Raw genomic sequence first — 24385 nt, 5'->3', positions numbered from 1 at the left:
AAAAGCTAACATCTAAATTTCAATTATACATTTCAAACACAGTATTTTTCCACATAGCCAATGATCTATATAAAACAAAAAACTGCTTTTAGTCTATTTAGGATGATGGACAGTTTGAAGCGTTGAGTGATCAGTCTGTATTAGGTAAACAAAATGTTAATCACTGAAATGTTGGTTATGGTGGGGCCCGGACAATTCTCCCTCAATAATATAATACATTAACCGTGCTTTACCTGAACCTCGTCATGACACTAGAGAGGACGGAAGGAATGTCATTTCCCGTGTTCAGTGAATGCAACAGAGGCAAGACACCAGACCAATCACCAGAGAGTTGCATGGAAATAAACGTGTCTTATTGGCTGACAGGTACCTATCCTGTGACAATGTTTAAACTGTCAGTCGGACTCTGAGTTTTTGAAGATGGACATAAGAAAATGTTTTCTTAAAAAATACGACAATTCTCAAGTGGTGGCTCACACAACAACCCCAGAGCCACCACTTGCGCCAGGTAAACAAGGTATGTAATGTCAGTAAACTTCCAAGTTATGCCAACATGTAAGCAAAGCATAAATTACAGCTACGTTGTTGACGTTACTTTGAATCGCGCAGGTAAGCTAAACCGTTAGCAAGTAGCTATAGCTAGCCAGAGATATTACATTAACACTTTGTCATACAATCTAAATTATGTGTTTTTTAGCGTTACCTGGTGATTTCAAAGAAAGCTCTCTGGAAAATGTTGACTTACTGTCAGTGTTCGACAAGAAGCTAGAAGCAACCTTACATTACACAGTCACAGGGGAGTGATTTGTAAAATATCCATAAAGAAAAAGAAAATCTGTTTACAGTTCTGTTTCATATGGGTGTGGAAAGATGTATCCATATCTCTTAATTTAGCTCTCAAAGTGCACCAGATTGATGCATTTAAAAAAAAAAAAATGTTCCCCCTAGAGGAGGTCAGGTCCACCCCCGACTTATAAGAAATAGCACTTTACACCTGCTTACACCTATATGCCGTGAGCTGATTATCGAGCCTTCATTGTAACAGTCGCGGGTGTATGTGCGTGTGGGGAGTGTTGCAGTAGAAATTTCCACTGTAGCGCCCGGTACCTTAATGTACCTTAATGAACTGTGGGCGAAGCCCCGAATGTTTCCAGGTCCAGGAAACGCCCCTGGTGGGGCCCAATGTGATATATTTTCATGAGGCCCAAAATCCCTGGCGGCGCCCCTGCCAGTGGCGTAACCATACTTGCCAACCCTTCCGATTTTCGCGGGAGACTCCCGATTTCATTGCCCTCTCCCGGTTTCCTCCCGGGGTCATATTTCTCCCGCATTTCTCCCGATTTCTGACAAAATCAGATTTACTCAGGACTGTTTCCACTCGGACTTTAATACAGCTACACCATTGTTTGGTTTCCATGGTAGCGCGTCTCTTTAGACGCAACTGAAAGTCTGAGAGGGTGAGGAAGATAGTCACAGCAAACAGAACCAGAATCGACAATTCAACCCTCTGCTCACTCCTTTCCTTTCCTTGCTACAGGCCGCAAGGCAGTGCACTTACAACTACAATAAGCATGTTAATGTTAATCTAATACAGCTCCGGCGATCCCCCCCCCCCCCCCCCCCCCCCCCCCCCCCCCCCCCCCCCCCCCCCCCCCCCCCCGCGGTGGTTTTGGAAATGCTCCCGATTTCTGAGGTCTCAAGGTTGGCAAGTATGGGCGTAACTATCGACGGTGCAGCCGGTGCAACGCACTGGGGCCCAGAGCCGGCCAGGGGCACATGCAAACTTTTTTTTTTTTAAATGCCCAATGGCATTGACCGGTTCACGCAGTCTCCAAAGTAACCAAGCAACCTAAATGAATTTGTAATTTGTCTGTCCAATGACCTTGCTCCCTTTCATGTCATGTGATGATACCTTGCGTGACGAGTGAACCGTTTAATCAACCTGTACTGTACTGTAGCTAGCAGCAGCAAGTTCGGTAGCATTATAAAAAATGTAATAGCTTGCATTTATAATGTACAGCAAACCAAAGCACAAGAGCAGCGCTCAAAAGAGAAAGGACAAGAGAGAACAAGGAGATGTAACGAGCCCTCTACTGGACTCTATGGGTACTACCCCACACCGTGTCCGAGCGGCCCTGCACCCTTAGGATACCTGACATACCTGCCACTGGAGCCCTCGTTCTCAGTGGCTGTCGCCATGTCGCCTCCACGCACTGCCAGATGTCTGGCAACGGGGGCAAAACGAAGGACGGCTGTGCCAGGGAAGCCGGGCTGTAAAACCCCTGATGGAGGCCGCTCACCGGCTTTGGCGGTAGTGGCGGGGGGAGCGGTAATCCTACACGCTCCGCCGCGATGGCCATCACAGATGGGAAGTCCTGACGTGCGGACCTGTGTGGCGGCCCGTCCTGAGCGCCGGAACCGGAAGCACCCGACATCGAGGAACCCTCGTCGTCCTCCTCTTCGACGAACGGGGCCGGCCGTCCCGCCGGGATGGCGAAAACGAATGGCACCCCCCCAGCCGCATCCTGTTCCTCCATCTCCACCACCTCGAGGTCCACGTGGTCCTCCGTTTCCTCGTAGTAGGCCTGAAAAATGCTCCATGCGGTGCCGGCGGCTAAGTTGTGGTAGCATCCGGCAGGCATTACAGGAGGGAGACTGGGTCAGGCCGTCCCCGGCGTGTTCAGGCCCCAAGCACTCGAAACAAAGGCGGTGGAGATCGGCACCTGCAATTAGGCCGGTGCACGTAGGACAGGGTCGGTGCTCTAGGATTGGTGAGTCCATTCTTTTATTCTTCCTTTTACTCTTCTTCCGCTTCTCTCTGTTGTTTATCCTGCTCGCTGAAGAGAAAAGGATGACAGTCAGGAAGCGAGGCCGCCTTATATAGGCCGGCTACGTTTAAATATATCTCAGTAAGTGAACGCTCGCATAGTAAGGTCAAGGGGTAGTACCCATAGAGTCCAGAAGAGGGCGGAGCCTGTGAGATATAACAGCTAAACTGACAAAATTAGACAGTTTTTTTTGTCATACATCGTCCTCGAAATCGAGCGCTAACGTTAGCAATGTTGATGTGCAGCGGCAGCCGGAGCCGGAAGCTAACGATAGCTCACCTGCCTCACCACCATCATTGCCATCTAGCTCCACAAGTGAAGCTGTATCCGTGGCCGTGGCTGTGCAACCTTCTTCTCCAGCCAGCCAGGAAAGGCTGGATTTGGCTGTGCCCGGCGGTGGTCCAACAGTTCCCCCAAGGGCCCCAACCGATAGGGGACTCTATGGCGCTATTGAGACCCCCAACACCAAGATCAAAGCTGTATTATAGCAACCGGTCTATGTAAGCCTACCGGCCCATTCCCCAGAGACAAACATCAAGGAAACAGGTTTAATCCTCTTCTTATGGCGCATTTCCACCACACGGTCGGCCTCGGCCTCGCTCGGTATGGCTAGGCCGCGTTGGGCCTCGTTAGGGCCGGCTCACTTCATGCTGCGCTTCCATTACAGTTTAGGAACTGGGGTAGTATCTATAGTAACGCAGTGTAGGCGGAGCCGTGACGTCATCTTCAATGAGAACCCCAGAAAAACAACACAGCCGTTAGCTGTTAGCACTCAGAGCTCACAGCTCCTCATATCTGTTCAGAAACTAGACAAAAGTTAAACAAGTACACACCACAGACTGCCTGTGTCATGGTGAATACAGTCGCTGCTTTATTTATGTCTGTATAGGCCGTTGTTGTGAGTGTGGACGGTCGGAGCATATACTGTGTTAGCTTAGCCGATCTCCATTTAGAAAACACGCATTTTAAAAGGTTTTTCGCCTGCCGTCTGTCTGCAGACTTGTCAAAGCATTAATTCATGGTTTTTACGAACCGGTATCAGTATGTTGTTACTTCGGCATCATTTTTAAACGTGTATTACAATTAAATCACGGTCAAATATGTTCATCTTGTTGTTGTTGTAGCCCCCTTGCCAGCGATTCTCTCTCTAGTTTAGCAAACTCAGCCCGACTCAGCCCTGTTTGTTGGCCCCGATAGAACCACGATTTTGTCGGGCCAGAAAAGAGGTGAAAAAGTACCCCCGGGCCGGAACTAGGCCTAGTGGAAACGCAACCAAAAACGGGCCCGGCACGACACGGCACGCTTAAACCGCGCTCCGCGCCATGGTGGAAATGCGCCATTTGTTCGCTGTGCCGTTGTCAGGCTGTGGTGGTCTGAGGCCACGGCAGACTGTTGTTGATAGCCTATACATGTGGCGCTTCTGAGTGGCTGTGTATGTCCGTGCGTGTGTGAGCGCGTCAGCGTGCGCTTATGTTTGGGGCGATGGGATTGGGGTATGGGGGTGTATGGGGGCCCAAAAACAATATTTGCACCAGGGCCAATCACAACCTTGTTATGCCACTGGAGTATACAGTATATTGCACAGTTATTTACAGTTTATATATATATATATATATTGCACATAAGTAGTATGGCACAACAGGGGTGTTATAGTCTAGTCTTTGTTGTTATATTTGTGGGCGTCTACCAGGGGCCATGGTGGTTATACAGCTTGACCGCTGAAAGAAGGAAGGACCTGGGGTATTGATCTTTGGAGACACCACGGGTGAAGAAGCCTGTCGCTGAACACAGTGCGGACAGGGTGTCCTGGAGGGGGGTGGGGACACGTTGTCCAGCAGGGAGGACAGCTTGACTGCCATTCTTCTGTCTCCCACCACCGCCACAGTGTCCTAAGGACTCCCCAGGACAGAGCTGGCCTTCTAAACTACTCTGTTCAGTCTCTTCTTGTCAGCAGCCGAGATGCTGCAGCCCCAGCAGACCAATCCATAGGAGATGGCTGATGCCACCACAGAGTCATTGAAAGTATTGAAGGAAGTGGTTTTAAAATACAAACTTCTATCCAGGTATCCATTGCGATATAGCGGTCGGAGTTACTGTGGCAGTTCTTTAGCACTTAGCGTCAGACTCATGACCACAAGCCACTTGTCTTGATAGTGTCATTAAAGGAAAAGGATTTCAGAGAGGGACTCAAAGAGCTACAAGATTATATTGGCTGTCTTGATTAAATACTCCAGCGTTCTGTATGATGTGTACAATATGGGTCCCTAATCATAGGGGTAACAATCCTTTGATCTTCCTTCTTTTGCTAAGCCTTTGCACCTGTAATAGATTCGTTGCCACAGCAGCAGATGAGGAGCTCAAGTAATGTTATTTTCCCCCAGTATGTAGTGCTGCTTAAGACTATTGTTGGTACAATCGGGCTCTTGTGGGATGGCATTACACCTGATTGCAGTTGCTTTAACAACAACAAAAACAGATTTGTCAAATTGCCACGATGCAGAGAAACACACACACACACACACACACACACACACACACACACACACACACACACACACACACACACCACACACACACACACACACACACACACACAAAGATCCTAAATGTTACCACAGCATTACGGGTGACAGTGATGGTTTTCGTTTATAAATAGCATGTGAAGTCCCCGCTGCTGCAGCTGAGAGAGCCGTGCCATTACTCATATCGGAAATCCATGTTTAATGTTCAGGCTGACCATCATTTTTCTCAAGCCTAACAGACCTGAAAATGTTTAATCAATTATACAAGAAGAAACCCCCCATTAATATCCCTACTGGATTTATTGAGTCATGGCCTGTCAGCACTATTATAACGTTTTACATCAGTAGCATGTGTATGTTCACAATGAGTGGATTAGAATACATTTTCACTGCTGATTTTAACTTAATAGTTATTTTAGAGGCATTTTCGGTGAAAGTTGTTTTGGATAAGCAAGTTACAAATTATCTCCTAACTTTCAATTTTAATTCCTTGTTTTCGTGAAAGGGAGCGGTTTAAAACCTAATGAAGGAAAAAGCGTGGTGGCACTGAGCCGAGGCACCATAATGAAGTAGAGGATTCAGGGGCAGAAGCAGCACCTGTGTGCCATTTCTCATCATTGCCTGTTCGCTCCAACGTCACTGAATGCTTTACCGCCTTATGGCAGTCCACTGAATTGCTAAATCCTGGGCCTGTTTGCATTAGCAAGGAAATGGCCGCATTTGTTATTTGTGAAAAAGAGCCACGCTGGGCCAAATCGAAAGAGTAATAGGCCTGATGTCAGGGATGAAATCCAGCACAAAAAGACTCAACATCAATTCATCAGGAGCCGTTCTTTATCATTAGCATCTGGGGATTCTAGAGCAATAAATTACACTCTGAACATGTGGGTCTAGCATCTGGGACACTTTGCCCAACGGCTCTGTCACTGCAATCATCCTTAAGTGAAACAATACAAAACTTGTTGACATATTTCAGTGGATTTGTAAACTACTCAAAAGTTAAAGGCTATCTTTCAACTTTAAATAACATGTTTTGATCTGATTGTTATTTATAAAGTCAGGTTGATTAGGACAGTTTGTCTGTGAAATGGGATAAGACTTTCATTAACCTTTAACATAATAAACTACATTTACTTTTTAAAAAAACAATTTTTACCAAAACATTCTATTGACTTTTGCAGAATGAACCAGTATGCTCCATCAGTAAAAAAAACACATGATTTGGTATTTTTAGAAAAATGAAAATAACAAAAAATCTAACAACCTTTGCCTGGATTTATCAATCTTTTATATTTTTCATGCAATTTTTATTTAACTGGGTCGCTGTTCAGCCACTTGAAGCTACCTTCTGTATGAAGCATGCTTTTTAAATAAAACTGATCTGCCTTGACTAAAACCCTCATGTTTTTCAAATTAAATTGTGTTTTGTCCGATGATTTGGGCAGATTTCCCCCCATGTGTATCTCTTTTAACATTGATTACGCCCACAAAGATTACAGTGCAGCACCAGTAACATTTATCCTCTGCCTTTATTTGCGAGTACCATTTTCACTACAGTATGTCATTTTCTCTGAAAGCCGCCCTGAAGAAAGCTCCATGTGCTCAGAACATGCAGGGGATTGAAATGAGTCTTTAGCAAGAAATTGCTTTGAGTCATTTCCAGGTGTATTTTTGTTTTTGTGCCACTTAATGTATTCTCTGTGCCCACGCACAATAAGCACGAACAATGGCAGTGTTAATGGAAACATTTAACAGGAACCCGCTGCTCCCCGGAGAACAAAGAACATTTTTAATATAGGCTATATTGACGGCATTCAATCAATTCTGTTTCTTTAGCTCATGAACATCTGGCCTCGAGGCACTGACAGAGTGAGTTCCCGGAGTGGCAGCGACATTCAAACATATTTGTTCTTGTTCTGTGAATTGAATGTGGATGTTCCTGCCAGCAACATTTAACATTTAGGCATTTAAAGTTCAGACATTTTTAAATCAGTGTAAGTATTTGATTCTTAGAGATATTGGGCAGCACTGCTTCTAAACTCTCTTTTTTTGCAGCAGGTTTGCTGTTGAAGACAATATTGTATCGACTACAGTAGAAAAGCTAATTACAGTGGATTAACTCTATATTGTTCCTCGGTGTTCTGCTGAAATGACACATCCCCATTTATTCAAGTCCTTAATTACAGTTTGCAGCATGTTAGTGCTTGAGAATACAGTGATTGCAGCAAGGTATAAGAAAAAGAGGATGAGGCTGGCATGGTGACGGTAAATAGACTAGCTTGTTTGAGAGCATTTCTTTCTAGCTCAAGACATATGTACATTTTGCTCTTCCAGCATCTTATTTGATGTTGATTTGAAGCTCTTTCTCTACCTGCATCTTTCGTTGACTCACCAGATACAAACAGCCACAGTCCTCTCGTCTTTTCAATTTATGTCAGGTGGCCTATTCTTTATTTAATGACTGACTGACTTCGTATAAGGAAGTACTTCATTAAGGCATGGTACAGCAAGCAGGTGACGCAGCGCTGTGAGGACAGCGTGTGCCTCATGGAAATTCAAGATTTGATCATGCTGAAATCAAAACAACCTGCGACTTGTGTCTCCGCACATTTTGAGTGCCAGCTCAACTCCGTGTGTGTGGAGATATTATCTATGGTACATGCAGAAACACACCACTAAGTTAAGTATTGCAAATGTGCTTTGTTCATGGTGCACATGTACAAACCTAGTCCCAGTATTCTTTAGACCCTGAAGCATTTATAATGTTTGTTTGTTTTTTGCATTGAGGAGGGCATTCAGAGTTGCTTGATTTAATTTACGTATATACTCACCACTTAACACAGGACACAGCTTCTCACCTTCAGATTCAAATGTAAACGTATGGTTATTTAAAAAATGTATATTAACATGTTGTATCTAATCAACAAAGATAACAAACACACTGCAGTTCAATATCGTGAATGTATTCCAGTTCTGCAAAAAATCTTAGCAGCCTAACAAAGTTGTTTAAAGTGTACATCCACCACACATAATGTTATTCATTTTGGATGAAAAGCAGGTGAAAACGTTACTCCATAGCTGGACATTTTGAACAATAGAAATGTGGTTTGGTGCATTACATCCATCTCTTTTTTTTCAATGCACACCTAGTTGCAATTCATTAAATGTTTATTGTTCAGCTCCACTTAGTCTGTCTGTCTGTCGGCCCCAAAAGACACCGGTTCAAATTCAGAACTAAGAATTTAAATGCACAAAGATTACAATTGCATTTTTCTATTCTTATGTTTGATTCCTTGCATTTTTGTATTGATGTGCTCCTATTCTCCCGTTCATTATCGCCTGTATTATTGAATTCTGCCTCCAGCCCACAGCCATCAACAGTCAAATGAAAGGTTTGTCACACATTATAGAATGACCTATAAGCTTGTGAAAGGTATGACTTTAGGGTGTGAAGAAGGTTATAAAGCAGGGCAGCTACAAAAAGCAAGCAATGGAAAAAGGTGCTGTTATTAGCAGCTGTAAGCATTTTCAGATGTTTAGGTTTCCTTTTTTCCTCGAAATGACTGCAGTGCAGATAACCCACTCAACAAATATTTTGTGTTCAGTCAATACAGCAAACAAGAAGTACATTTTTGAATGATCTGCTTCTTGCAGATTCTAATTACTAGAGATTTGGCATTTCAGTGCCAATCGCTGCATGACATTTAGAAGTAGCCCATACCCCTAACAAAGGGAGACCTTAAACACTGCCTCTCAGGGAATTTGTTCACATTTGTTTTATGTGCATGTCTGAGTTATTTTATGACTAACCATGTTTTTGTTAAACAGAAAAGTTTTGCAAAATTGTCTTTAGGAGGTAATTTTTGTGATTGGGAAACTGAATGTAGGGGCCATCGATGATTCAGAACTTTACATGTGTAAAATGCTGGCAATGCAGATGTTTTAACCATAAAGGATAACACACTCCCCCTCATTAAGCTTGTGAATCAGATGATGAGAACACTTTTCATCAGCCAGCATTCAAGCCCTCCAAGCTGGACAGTGCTGCATCACTGGGATCCCATCAAGGAACACAAAATGATTCTCTATGCCATGAGAATTTTCATTATGAACATGCTATTCGACAATGACCAGTGAGAGAGATGACTTGGAACAATAATGAGATGAAGAGAACGATTATTAAACTGCGTTGTTTGATAGGTCAGTCGATCACCTAAGGTTTCTTAAACAAAAGTTAGGCATCTCCAGCAAAACAACATGTTTCACCCGGTTGGACCAGGTGAGACTTTCATTGAGGGACTAGCACAATGTGAATACATAGAACACAGCTGTGTAGGCGGTTACATGGGCCCACATTTTTCTGACAGCCACTTCAGGAGTGACCAGTAATACTTAAGCCTGTGCCACTCTTTGGAGGGTACAGAGAGGGCACATTAAATCCTTCAAATCAGCGTTCAACATTCAATTCAATTAAATTCAAAACCTTTATTTATCCAGATGAAATCCCATTGAGATCATTGATCTCTTTTTCAAGGGAGACCTGCAGAAACATCACGCTAGGAGTTCAAGTATTTGCAGAATAAGTAGTCCAGACTATGGTGGAGGTCAATCAACTTTAAAAAGATGACCAAGAGGTTAGAACAGTCTGTAATTAAAACAGCACATATTCTTTCATGAGGGAGTTTAGAGAAGATCTCTCTGTACCAAACTTTAAAACTTGGTGGGATATGTTTAAAGCAATTGTTGAAAATGCACTTTATTCCAAAAAGAAAATATCAAGAGGTTTATAGTGTTTGAGGTAAGATGCAGCTCCTTCAAGGGTAAGCATGTTATAAAATCCTAGGGTATTTATCTATTTCACGTTAAATATCAAACAGAGTAATCTGCGAACAGCTTAGGGTTTTAAATTAATGTTCACTTCCAGGAACAAAAAAAATTAGACCCTGTTTCTGAATGAGCATTACAATTATTATTATGAACAGTTTTTCTATTACAAATACATATTTTGTCCATGATTTATTTTTGTATTGTCAGAGGGTGTGATTTCAGCTCCAGCATCAATGGCTGAGTGGCAGCTGGATGATATATAAGAGGAGAACATCTGCAATCAGTACAGACTCCACAATGGCTCAACAGTCAACATCCCACCAGCGAACAATCAGGTGAAAAGAAAGGTCATCTGCAAAAACCCATTGATGTTTAGGTCGATAATTATTGTAATTTACTTCAAATACTAGTTATTAGTGCTTTAGCGTTTTGGAAATGGGAGTTGGTCGCCCCATCACTTCTAAACACCACTATACATATTCGATCGAAATGGACAGTATAAATACACTGCAATTCCCTCCTCATTAAAACCTTTACAAATCATCATTTAGCTGAAATAAAAAAGAAATCATGACGCAGTCTGGTGTCATTGACTGGAAAAATGTTGTTGATGTAGCACAACAGTGGGCTTCTGTCCTTGTAATAGTAATTATGGTAAATGGACTGCACTCCACTCTGCGCTTTTCTACCTTTACAGACTAAGTGCTTTACAATTGCCTTTCATTTACCCATTCACATACACTTTCCAGGGAGTGTGTGTTCGCCAGGGGGCGAAGCGCCAACCACACGATGAGTCAAAGTTGTGTTGCCCGGCCTGGCTCTCTCTTGTCCAAACCTAGCGGTGAGGAACTCTGCTTCGCTAGGCCTTCTTAATGTTTGTGTTCAAATGTTTTCATTTTCTTATTAAATATAGAGCTGGCTTATATTGATGGATTTCATTCATATCTGTCAGGAGAACTAAATGTTATTTTAATTATTAAAGTTATTAAATACATAAACGTTTTCTTTAATAAGGCATATACTTTTGTTAATTAAAACAAATAAAAACAATGCAGGCAAAGAGTTTGAAAGGTTATTTAAAAAAAGAAAAAGTGATCTTTGGACAATAAGAAGCAACTGGCCAGCTGACCTCGGCGACCTTGCTGGTCACAATACGGTTGTAAAAGGTCGAAGAGAAAGGTTGGAATTAGCCACATTTTTCCCGAGGCTTTTATTTAACAGCTTTACTGCTCAGCAACCATGAGAGCAAGGTCTGATATAATTAGCAACATGAGTCTGATCTGATCAGCATCACTGTGTAAACAGGTTTTACAGGGTGCTTAGGTGTGATACAGGTAGCAAATTCTACAGATATTACCAATGAAAGGTGACGAAAACTACAGAAAGGTTTTCTAAATAATGCTTTATTTTTTTAAATGTAGACACCAGAGTAAGTGCTTTCAGTCTTCCTTACTGTTTTTGCTGAAGGCAATTCACTTGAAGTAAATTGTGGTAAGTGATAAAACAATAAGAAAAAGAGTTTAAGAGGATATAATAGATTTAGGTTTTTCTGGCATTAATGGATTTGATAGATTTCTGTGCCTAAAGGGGGGTGGGGAAAGATGACAAGATGATCATGTGCCTGTCTCACTTTGTTTACTTACATGTCGGCCTGCCGGACAGCTTGGGTTCATTTACCCTCGGATCACTGAGGCTGAACTTCTCCAAAACCTGCAAAATATCTGGGGACTGTGAAGCCAACATGACCAGGTGAGTGTCAGTTAACATTTATTTGTGCTAAATATTCCCTAAACCTGCTGCCATCACACCTAGTTTTGCCCAGTGGGGGCTGTGTATTTGTCCTATTTTCCCTCCTCCATGTCTCACTGAGTGTGGAAATGACAGGGTTATATGGCAGCTTCACCTCCCCCCACTTCCCCCAGCCATACCCTGACAACCAGCTCATAACATGGAACATCTCTGTCCCAGAGGGCCACAGGGTCAAACTCTACTTCAGCCACTTCAGCATGGAGCCCTCACACCAGTGTGAATATGACTACGTCCAGGTATTACACTGCTGAAACTACAACTCCCATTATCTGCACTGGTTAGCCATTGGTGGAATGTAATGAAGTACATTTACTCAAGTACTGCACCTAAGTAGAAGTATTACTAGTTATATTTTGTGGTACTTGCTCGTAAATAGAGTATTTACATTTTATTCTGCTTTATACTTCTATATCACTACCTTTTGGAAGCCAATATTTGACTTTTTATTCTAGTACATTTATCTAAAAGCTTTAGTTACTGTTTACTTGAAATATTCAGATTATTAATTATTAAAATATAAAAAAATGGTTAATACATTATAATGTATTCTTTTGTGTTAAGAAATCTAGCAGCAGTATGTAATGTTATTACAATTTGAAAATGATACAAATAAATGCCATACTGAAATGGGATATTAATGCATATAAAGACAGTGGTGTAAAGTAACTACAGTAAGTAGATTTACCAAAGTACTGTACTTAAGTAAAATGTTGAGCTACTTTTCAATTATTTGCTACTTCGTACTACTACTCCACTACAATTCAGAGGTAAATCATGTACTTTTTCTCTACTCAATGTATTTAATATCTTTGGTTACTTTGCAGATTTTGTTTAATGATGTGAAATATAATCAACACTTAAATAAGACTTTAGTTACACCTGGAGTAAATTCACCAGCCACCCTGCAATATACAAAGTCATTAAAATAATCTGTACCTTAACCAGCTTTGATAACCCTTTAATGTATTGATATCTGTATAATCTAAACATATCATATATATTATTCTGAAATGGGCCAATCTGCACGAGTACTTTTACTTTTCGTACTTTTAGTATATTTTGATGCTAATACTTTTCTACTTTTACTTGAGTAACATTTTCATCGCAGGACTTTTACTTGTAACAGAGTATTCCTATACTTCTGTACTTCTACTTTTACTCCAGTACAAGATCTGAGTACTTCTTCCACCACTGCATAAAGACTTACACTTTGCCATACATTGCATATTTTACTTAAGAAAGAAGTATGAGCTCTTCTTCCTCTGTAGCATGATCTTTAAACAGCCTCTGACCGTGTCAAACCAGGTTTTGGCGGAGGGAAACGAAACCCTGCGGTTCTGCGGAGAGGAAGAGAAGAACTATGAAAGCAGCCCGAGGAACACCGTCATCCTGTCAGCCGGGCGCCTCATGTCGTTGGTCTTTAGGAGTGACTACTCTAACGAGGGCCGATTCACGGGCTTCCAAGCGTTTTACACCGCAGAAGGTGATGCAGAAAAGTGACATTTGTTGCCACAAGGTAGATACATTTGTATTGGCTGTAATTGCACTAAGCAATGTGCAATGTTCTTTCTAAATATATAAAGCAGGATTATATAATCCCATGTCTATACATCAATTATTGAAAAAGAAAGAGGCTATTAACAACAGAAATGCATTAGTGACGAAGCAATAGCAAACACTGTTAATGAAATACTTTAATACTTAATTTACATACAGGTATCGGCTAATTCAATAAAATAACATAGTTTGACATACACTTCCTATTTCTCTTTGCATCCTTACGTACGAACAAAACGTTGTAATTATCTTCCTGAAATTGTTCACAACATACCCTTTTTTATCTCTATGTTCCTTTTTTCGGATTTAAGTGTTCATTAATATAATCTACAATATCTGTTGTCATGCAATTAACAATGTTGCACTGTGAACAACCTTCTACAGCATCTTTTATTTGTGTCTTCTCGAGTTACGTCACATCGGACTCATCTATTGTCAGCCTAAATTGCTGTGGAGACACAAACTCTCCAGAAAAATGCAATTTAAAAAAACAGTCATACACTATCCTGAGTTTAGTCACATTTTAAGGAGACTTGAAAGCTACATATCTACTGCGAAGTATTAACCTCTTTGTCTCCTACAGATATCAACGAGTGCGAATCGAAGATAGATGAGGAGAAAGTGTGTGATCATTTTTGCCACAATTACATTGGCGGATATTACTGCACTTGCAAACAAGGGTACCTTCTCCATGACAACACAATATCCTGCACAGGTAAGAGCCATAGCCAAAAGCTCAAGAGGCTTGTTCATCTGAGCTCAATCAAAGGGTCAAACGCTGTAAAGGTAGGTTCAGTGTTAAGGGATTGGCACATAACATTTGACTGTAGATTGATCTCTTTATGGGGTTTCTCAAGCTAAATACACAGCTCAGATCCCCCCTGCCAGACACAGCAGATATTGATGGAAGTAAAGCAATTTCCATTAGTGTGCATTGACTTCTGTTTGATATGTTTGGCTTTAACATACTAGAATTCCACATCGTTTGTTGATTATAAAATCAAATAATGACCAAGTCTTTCATTTGGCCCAATGTCTTGCTGTGGTATCGAGGTGTTATAATTACAAAATGATGGTAATTTCAGACTTTCCCCTGAAGTGTAGAGGAAAATTAGATCAGTCTGCAGTACTGTAAAGTGTTATTAAAGATAATTATTTGGATAAAAAACATTTGTCTTTCAAAATGTTTGCAATATTTCACAATACTGCAAAACAAATCTTCAAAAAACTATTTTCTGACATTGAAAGTCGGGCACAAAGTTGATAGTGTTCTAGATTGGATTTCGTGTTATCATAACTGGCCTGTTCTAACTTATTTCAGAATGAAATGGCACACTGATGCATAAAGTAGTTGATCTATGCCAGCTGATGCAAGACAAGGTTAATTACTGTCGATTCCTAAGGGAAAGCAAACTTCAAATGGCATTAAAAATGGATACCTGTGTGCAGCACCAATAGTGTACTGACACTATGTCATTAATCACAATTACCAGTTGATGTGCCTGAAATTATTATTCTATGCCACAGGAAAAAGGGTGACAAAACAAATCATGCAATGAATAGGCAAAAATGATTATCTGCCTACAGATTGTACTAATTGTATGAATTATAGGAACTCAGCCTCTTTGCAAAACTCATTTGTTAACAACATCTGCACCCTTGCTGGCGCAATAATGCAAACCTAAATGAATCCCATTATTTATTATGCCAGTAAATGTCCCGATTGACGCGGAAGAGTTATTTTGTTCCTTACAATAACTTTTTCGTTAGCCAGTTCTGTGTTGTTGCACATATGACACCTGTTCATCAGTATTTCCAAGTAACATACAAGGGCTCAAACAGAGAGAACTGCGTACAATATCTGAAACATGCCTGAAATTGTGAGTCTTCCCTGCAGTGCCATGCCTCAGCCAGGTGTTGACCTCGCTGTCGGGGGTTCTGACCAGTCCGGGCTACCCGAACCCTTACCCCCCCATGAGTCAGTGTGATCACACCATAAGTCTGCCAGAGGGCCACAGAATAATCCTGGACTTCCTGGAGCCCTTTGACGTAGAGGGACACTCGGATGTCCCTTGTCCATACGATATGTTGAAGGTTAGTTCAGTGACTTCAGGACACGCAGGGAGATAAATGAGCAATGTATTCCTCCTCATGCCCGTGAAGGCAGTTTGTTACAGACTTGTCCTCCTCGGGTGATATACTTCATGAGCATGCCGTTTCCTGCATAATTAAGTTTGGGTGGACATAAATCGTCCAGGGCTTTAATTAATCTTCTTACCTGATGTTCCCCCTTTTTTGTTTACAAGATTTCGACAACTGGACAAGAGTATGGACCCTTTTGTGGATCAACAGCACCCGGTCGGTTTGACACAGGAAGTTACCAAGTGCATGTTGTGTTCAGATCTGACTCTAGTGGGAAGAACAAGGGATGGAAGATCAAGTATACCAGTATTAAGACTGGATCCTGATGGCTTGTTGACATGAAAACTGTGTGTGAGCATATACGCTATCCAAATATTTTACACAGTGACTTTTACACAGTGGCAATCTTTAGAGAACCAGTGTGTGTGTGATATTGTGTTCAAGCACAAAGAAATGTATCTTTATGATAATCTCCACATTTTGTCTGTATGTAATTTCCAATGATATTGTGACTGTTTTATTTCTTTGTTTGCTGAGATGCTGTTGTAATGTCACCTTCACAAACCTCTTTTAACCACTTTTGAATTAGCATTTCATTGTTTTGCTGCTTGTGGGAATAAAAGAAGAAAGACATTAAAATGGCTAATGTAAGTGTTTTGACCATACAGCATGTAGCCAGATGTTATCAGACAAGAATTTTGACACGAGTAAACATTCAGACATTGTACTAAGCTGTACCATTCTGCATTTGTCCTGCTGAAGACAGAAACACATTGTAATGCAGAAATAACAAATAAATTCCATGCAGTGCACGTCAGCACGTCTTGTCTAAGGAGCGATGACTGCTAGTCGTTTAACCCTCATACATTATGCAGCTTGTTCTCAGCAATCATAGCTCTACCCCTCTATCAAAACAGTCATTATGGGGTTCTTCAGACTCATGAAATTGCCTCTCAATTGACACTTTTGCATTCCCCTGCTAACATTTCCTCCGTCTGTGGCCCACAAGTGGGGCTAAAGAGCACACCTGAATGTGCGGCTATGAGAAAGAACTGCATTTGTGTTGATTTGATGCAGGGTTTTATTCATTTTCTTCTGGTCTCTTGGAATAAGCCAATGCCACTTCTCTGTGAACTTGTGACTTTGTAAAAAGCTCATTACGTTAACTTATTGTAGACTGCTCTGTTTCGCTGCTAACATACTCTGGACTTTGAAAGCCAACATAACTTAGCGATGTGCGTACTGACCCATACATTACCTTGACATTTGTAAACCCAACAGAATCAAAGGCCTCAGGTCAACATGTGTTCTCTAAAACTCATCTGATCACATGGGATATGGTTTGTTTCCAGCATGAAATGCCTAGAGAGTCCCCAGGGCAACCGGGTGCTTACAAAGAAAAAACTCCAGTTGTTACTTTAATATTTACTATAATACAATCCACCAAGACAGTGCGACACATGCACAATTGACCGCTCTTGTACCCCACTCACTCCTAACTGTTTAGCCTAGTTGGAGCCAAATACACAGGAATTACGCACACCGTGAAATCCATTAACCAACTCTTGGAAAATATCTAGCAGCAGCATGCAGCCAGTTGGCTTTGAGCTAACATACTCATCACTATGTTGTCCACAACCCTACAATTTTGTAAGAGACGATATGGGGTGCTGAACTGTGTCGTTTTCTCTAGTGTTTTCTTAATGTCTATGGAAAAGCATTTAGTAATCAGTATTTCAATTTCATTTTCACAAAGAAGGGCTCCTAGCTTTTAACAAGTGCTATTATTTGGATTCATTATTTTAACCGCTAAATTGTGTGTTTTTGTATTTCTGCTAGTTTTCTTTATGTGTAATCTGACAACATTTGTACTTATGAGTTATGAAACCTTTTATTTTGCTCCCCATCTTGGCTCCATGGCAGAATAGATATTATCTCAATAGGAACTTAATGGTTAAATAAAGGATGAATACATAAACAGATTTTTGTGCATGAGAATTTTCAATGCATAAATTGGCATGAATTTAATAATAAAGGGTGAAAGCACTGTCAAATTCAGGGCAGTTTTATTTTAGAAAATCCCTCCAACCACCATTCAACATGTTTATAAAAGGCACCTTAAATCACATAATGTACACTCATGAAACTTCCATTCAAATATTTGCATGTTTAAAATAAATACAAAGTCGGAATGTGTTGGCCAACTGACACTTATCAATTCTTACAGGGTTGCAAAACAGAGTGACGGCTTAATAAATGACAGATCTTGATGTGAATGCACTACTTTCCTCTTTATTTTATGCTAAAGTAAAGCTGGTGATGATATCTTAATCTCACAACGACACAACAAAGATGATCCTTCCGCCTCATGTGTGTTCATTGTTCAAGAGAGCTCTGATGAAATGACAGGCATGACAAAGGCTATATTCTACAGGGCCTATGAGTCACAAAGACCTGCACACACCATCTTACACCACACAGCCAGTAGTATATAACAGTAGGTCTTAAATGAGCTCTCATCCAGAAATATTGGTTCTATGGGACGAAGCCATTGTACCCATAATGTGTTCAGTGAAGCTTTCATGCATGAAGTAATATCATCTTACATCTTGTCCTACTTTTTCATGTTAGGTTGAGGGATTAGTCTGTGTACCCCATTAAAACTGAGCTTTTATCAAAAAATATATTTGGTTTTCTGCCAGAAACGTCTGTCTGCACTGTAATGTAGTGATGTACAAGTTACTTTGGTATTGTACCTTCATGGGTAAAGAGTTCCTGAGCTCACCATATTTTGATAAAATGTAGCATTCATGGTGAGTTTGCTCACATATGAATGACATTTCAAACCAAGGTGCACATACATGAAGAATGTGGTACAAATTGGAAAAAGGAAGTACCACATTTAGGCATAAGTGCATATTCATAAAACGGTGTATGTTCCCTAAATCCTGAATAGGGATACCTGTTATCTAAGTATTTCCACCACAATTTCGAAATTGTTTTATTCTAAGATTTGACTGGAGGTGCCTTTAAAATGGAGCCTGGCTCCCAGCTCATGTAACTAGGAACGCACTGCTACTCTGAATGTCAAAAATATCATTTATAATTAAGATGTCAATGAAAATTCAATGATAGAACATAAAACTATTTCTAACAGTTTTTGACACAAAATAATATATGTATGTACCATAAACTGGAGTTCCACAGGGTTTCTCTAGAAAAAGTATGTACATTTCTTACACATATTTAGCCTTTTAAAATAAAATGCAGTGTACAATTTGCTGAATTGGTTTTTAAGAGAGAGCAGAATGTAAACAATTATACTGGAAAGCTGATTCCATGGTATAACCTTAAAGGAATGATTCCAAATGTTGGGAGATACACATTCATCAAGAGTTATATGAGAAGTTTGATTTGACTCTCATGCCTATCCACTTAAAAAAGTAGCTGGCATAAGCAGCGTTTATCATAAGGACTTAGAACAGGAGGAAAGAGCTAGCCTGGCTCTGAAGTTAACACAATCTGCCTACTAGCACCCCTTAAAGCTCATTACTTAACATGTGATATCTCAATTGTTAAATCAAACAATCAGACAATGGGGCAATATTTGCAGGGCTATTTCTTGCTGTTCACCCACAGTTGTTTCCAGGAGTATTGTCACCGCAGTGAGATTGCAAGGCATTGAGCAGGGACTGAACTAATATGTTAAAACTGAGCTTACATGGTGCTTGTAGCTTTAATTGCTTACCTTTGGATGGAGCCAGGCAAGCTATTTCCCTGTTTCCAGTCCTTATGCTAAGCTAAACTAGCTTTGACTTGTCATGGATATGTTGACCTGTGATTCATTTCACAGCATGACACTAATCACAATAGGGAGTAAATAGAGAGGTGAAGCCAGATGTTAGCGCTAGCATCTCTTTGATGAACATTGCTTGTGCAAATGACTGTGCTGCTTCTGCTTGAAAAATAATTCAAGTGGTTTGCAAGTTTTCACAAAGTAAAGCAAATGTCAACATCATTAACATTCATGGATTCCAGCATTATGGATACTATGAGTAATATCCCATTCTTCTGACCCTGAGGCAGGTAGTGTGAATTCTTATCAGTCTCTTCTCAGGTGAAGCCTCGGCCTAGTTGCTGCCTTGGGGTGGCGTTTCTGCAGCTTCCTCCGCGCTGTGCACACCGCTGTCCAGCTGTGCGTTGCTCCTGATAGACTGCACGGCCTGAACCTGCTGGAGACGTCCGGTCAGCTCTGCCTCGCAGGCCTGCAGCAGCGCAGAAGTCCTCGTTCTGTCCCAGCCCAGCACCTGCTCCATCGCTTCTACCCCTCTGGTAACTACCATCTAAAAAACACATTAGGAGGCTTCATTTTTAGATACATATAGAAAGATAATGCAATCCAATCAGACATCCCTGTAATAAATCCTATCCTTTGTGACTCTTATAATGTTCAGTTTCTGTTCAGTGTTCTGTTGACACTGTGAGAGTAGAGCCGAGGGAGTAGTTAGTGGTGTTTGTGCACTGAACTCTATATCAGTGAAAGGTGCTTCTAATATTTATCTTTCTTTATGTATTCAAATGGGGGTTGACAAAATCTTAGCTTAGCATTTTAGTTCAAGTGAATGCCCTTTAGGACTTTAAGACAGAGTCACTTATAAAGTATGAATGTGTTGTGTCAGGACTTGCAACTTTCCGTAATTTCTTCATCATTTCACAGCAAGAGACTTATTAAGGCATGTTAAAGCACACACTGTAGAAGTTTTGAGTCTCTGAGAGCATTACCTGCAGATCCTCAGTGGAGAGTCTGGTCTCTGGGCTTGTTTTTCCTTTCAGGACCATCAGTGTCCTGGATATGAATCCGGATGCAGAGTCCACCTCCATCCCATCCACCTCCACAGCCCCTGACACATTAAAATGGATACTCTTTCAGGATCATTTGTTGTATAAGGACATTTTTAGAATAAATCTCTTCGAGAGGTGGGATTATTTAGCAGCAACAATGGTTCCACCTAGTGGCTATAAGGCAAAGGCATAGCTCTTATCTTACAAGCCATCTAAATACAAAGATGCATCTGACAAAATAAACTCTGCTCTGAAATAAATAACAGCAATGAAAAACATTTTTCATTAATTATCTTAACTATTTGATCTTAGGGGCTTGAATAAATTGACAATGATAGCTTTCCCTAAGAACCACTATTGCTGTGAAATACTCTCTTCATTAACCAAACTGTGAAATACATAGACAACACATCACACAGCATGAGAAAGCCACAGTATAAAAGGGTTTAACCAGGAATTATATTATAATACAATAGTATTTTTTAAATAAATTCCATATTGTAAAAATGAAAACCACCCCACAATGACACAGCCTTACTATCCTGGCTGGCCTGGCTTGACGCTTCCTGCTGTCCTTCTTCTTTCTCCGCAGCTTTAAGGTAGAGCTGGAGCAACTCTTTGGACTGCCTCTCCTCCTCTCGTCGGTCCAAAACGCCCTGCAGTGTCTGCTGAAGGTCCTCGGCCTTCTTTTCCTTGAAGCCCAGAGCAGAGGCTAGCTCGGGGCATGGGGCATCTACTAAGGTCTGGAACATCAGGTGAAACAAAGCAATACAATACTTTAACTTTGATAAAGAACACTACAGTTGGTCTATGTGGTGCTTCACAGCAACAACAAAAAGCAGAACAAAACAAGGAGGAAGAGAACAGAACATTTAAAAGTTAAGCCGATAAAATCTTCCAAAATGTTTTCTTTTTACTTATTTTTTTATAAAGATTGAATTCAGTTTTAAAGTGCACATGTCATATGGGTGTGTTGCAGATATTACACAGGAACACAATCAATTAAAGACGGAAAGAAGGAGATGCCTGCCATAAGGCATACTTCAGCTTTTTATAAACAGAGTAATAATGCTAGCACCTGTAATTCGGCCTCAGACATGAGGATGATGCTGGAAAGGTCCTGCTTCAGCTGCTGAGCCAGGCTCCACCAGACTGCTGCAGCACTGGAGGCGTCCACAGTATCGGGATCCAGCACCAAAGAATCCCTGGCCATCCAGGCTGTGCCACCATCCACTATAATGAAAAGTCAATTAGAACACAGGGATGTGCATTTCATTGTAAAATTATAGGAATTAGTTCACTGTGACAAATCTCAGAAGGAAGTAAAAAGCTTACTCCTGCGAACTGGAGACCATGTCTCTCTTTCATGCAATAGCATGAACTTTGTGTTTAAAGGTAAACACAGAAAGTAGGCCTGATCCTCTACTATCGTCCCATCATCTTCTAGGACGACTGAGACCGGCCCAGCGGGGCTGAACCCAAGAGACTCACTTCCTGGGGAAAGAGCAGAAATTAAAGTTTTTTTGTGAATATCCTTTATCACAAGTGCTGAGAACTTTGATAAACTTAGCCATAGCCTACATCACAGCAAAACAATCAGGACAACGAAGTTCCAACTAAGCTAAATATTTCAGGCAGTAACAACGAACACACCATCGCACAGCAAATTACTATCAGAGGATTCAAGCAAATACCGACCACTTCGACAAACAACTCAATCCGTCTAAGCAGTCACCTCTTCTTTCATCACAGCACAATCACTGCTGATTGTGCTGTTTACTCCAATCCAACATTAGGCCCTTTTTACTTGTTTGTATATTCTTTGTTAATGATCAATCTATAATTCAGCAATGGGTTTGCTAAACATGGCTCTGGTAGTATAAGTTACAGTCCCCACTGAATCTGTAACTTTGGAAATCACATGTGAAGCATCTTTGTGGTGAAAGTAAAACTGAAACCATTTACTTGATTCATCAGCCACAGTTTAATAGAGCAACAGTGAGCTGCTTTATTTTGTGTTTAACTGTACGTAGCCTCTGGTATCAGGGTTCATACACTTTTTCACCAATGATTTTCAATGACTTCTCCATGACCTTTACCTCATTTTCCATGACCAAAGAAATTACTCTTTCTCAGCGGTACCACTGAAACATTTTTATTTTAACATGGTAAGCTGGAAAATAAGGTCTGCATATGAAACATGTTGTGCCTATCTAAAACAAATCAAATAGTAGGCTTACTAGCTCCTACAGACTAGCCACTGTAGACTACAGGGCGTGATTGTAAAACTCTCACCAGCAAAATACCTCGACAGTTAAATGCCATTTTACGTTTCATTACTATACGATACAGTATTTATTATCATTATAGTATTACTATTTCGGCGATTAGATCAAATATAAATTATATTTGATGCAACTTTGGTTACATTTCCATGACTTTTACAAAACTTTGGGAAACCTATTGTTTTCCATAACTTTTCCAGGGCCTGGAATTAGCATTTTGAATTTCCATGACTTTTCCAGGTTTTTAATGACCGTAGGAACCCTGTGGTATGTGCTCTCTAACATAATGCCTGTAACAACACATTTCATTGGCATGTGTACAAAGGGTCAGGTTTTGTGTCTCCTGGAGTAACAGGAGTAACAGGATTTAAAGATAGTAGATAGTTTAAAAAAAAAAGACAGCACTTGTGGCAGAGCCTGAATTTGAGGTTTATCAGAGTGTAAAGTATCCATAGCTATGGGCAACGCCTGCTGACTAGTGTTCCAGGAATGAGAGGACAGGAGGGAGGTCTTGCCTGACTTTTTCATGTTTAGTTCCTGCAAGTTTCAACACGATGTTGCTCTACTCAGCTCGTTCTTGATACTGACAGATTAGCAAGACTAAACTGCAGCAAAATCCAAATGGCGGCAATGTTAGCCGAAACAGTGCTGACAATCATTTTACATCATAACATTTGTGTATAAGATGGCACCAATCCAGTTTAGTAAAATATAGAACAAATGAAGTTATTGTGACCGCTGTATAGACTTATTGTGAGTATTCTCTTAAATATGTATAGTATAAAACAAAAAATTGTTAATAGGAGCCAGATATGATAGTCACCCTTTAGACATGTTAACAACTTATAGCCATTCTAACTTACCTTTTGTCTTCAGCTCATCTAAGGAGGGAACTACCAACCCGTATGATTTCTGCCGTGTGAAATTGCACACCCTACACGGTTTCCTATCTGTCATTCTAGGCTTTATATAGAGAAACGGATTTTTCTTCTTTCTTCAAACTAAAGCTGTCAGATGCGGACTGCAGTTCTCGCCTGTCTCGAGTTTCGAACACGGAACCGCGGCGGTGTCTTCTTCTCTGAGGTGGAAAGGCAGCGTCCTGAGTTAGTGTTGCTTCACTGCCATCTTCTGGAGAAAAGTCACCTTACAGGTCAGATTTGTTTCTTTCCTTACCTATTTTTTTTACAATACCAACCATTTTTTGTGCAAAATGTGAATGTCTTATCATTATATGATGCCTGTGTTGAACAAACACTTCCCACGGCATTTTAAGGTCAAAGGATGTCTACTTGTATTATTTTGTTGACACCTTGTTTGGCCATTTCTTTTATTCCTTCTCTTGATTGCCATTGTTTTAAACTCCTGAAAAGTACTGGATGTACAGTACCTGATCTAGGCAAGGCAAGTTTAGTTAACACATTTAGCTAAAAGTAAATTAAAAGAGCATTACATAAAACATGAGAAGTATTGAGACAAAGTGCAAAGAAAAACACTCCATATAAAAGTATTTAAAAATAGTCATACAAGACCCAAGAGAATAGAAAGTTCAAACCATTAGCTTAAAAGGGGAAAA

At 40.7% G+C, this 24385-nt stretch overlaps 3 protein-coding genes across 5 annotated transcripts in view; 2 read left to right on the top strand and 1 right to left on the bottom strand.

The window, feature by feature from the left end:
- Positions 1-493: 493 nt before the first annotated feature.
- masp2 (mannan-binding lectin serine peptidase 2) lies at positions 494-16324 on the top strand. The gene is made up of 7 exons (XM_034145301.1): positions 494-517; positions 11840-11926; positions 12000-12222; positions 13292-13469; positions 14127-14258; positions 15441-15637; positions 15850-16324. The coding sequence occupies exons 2-7, from the start codon at positions 11919-11921 to the stop codon at positions 16009-16011; spliced, it is 900 nt and encodes a 299-aa protein (XP_034001192.1). The 5' UTR covers positions 494-517; positions 11840-11918; the 3' UTR covers positions 16012-16324.
- A 1410-nt stretch (positions 16325-17734) lies between these two features.
- On the bottom strand, positions 17735-23867 carry dffa (DNA fragmentation factor, alpha polypeptide). Its single transcript, XM_034144869.1, has 6 exons — positions 23676-23867; positions 21863-22021; positions 21606-21760; positions 21066-21270; positions 20468-20586; positions 17735-20028 (listed from the first exon to the last, which is right to left on the bottom strand). The coding sequence occupies exons 1-6, from the start codon at positions 23767-23769 to the stop codon at positions 19816-19818; spliced, it is 945 nt and encodes a 314-aa protein (XP_034000760.1). The 5' UTR covers positions 23770-23867; the 3' UTR covers positions 17735-19815.
- The window catches only part of pex14 (peroxisomal biogenesis factor 14), a 47202-nt gene continuing 46632 nt past the window's right edge, over positions 23816-24385 (top strand). For all 3 annotated transcript variants that reach the window (XM_034144868.1, XM_034144866.1, XM_034144867.1), the window contains exon 1: positions 23816-23962. In XM_034144868.1, the coding sequence (XP_034000759.1) occupies positions 23827-23962 (136 nt within the window). In that variant the 5' untranslated portion in view covers positions 23816-23826. The remainder of the gene's footprint in view (positions 23963-24385) is intronic.

Source organism: Trematomus bernacchii, unplaced genomic scaffold (assembly GCF_902827165.1).
Source record: "Trematomus bernacchii unplaced genomic scaffold, fTreBer1.1, whole genome shotgun sequence".
In the NCBI taxonomy this organism is placed as follows: Eukaryota; Metazoa; Chordata; class Actinopteri; order Perciformes; family Nototheniidae; genus Trematomus; species Trematomus bernacchii.
This window is presented reverse-complemented; position numbering and strand designations above follow the sequence as displayed.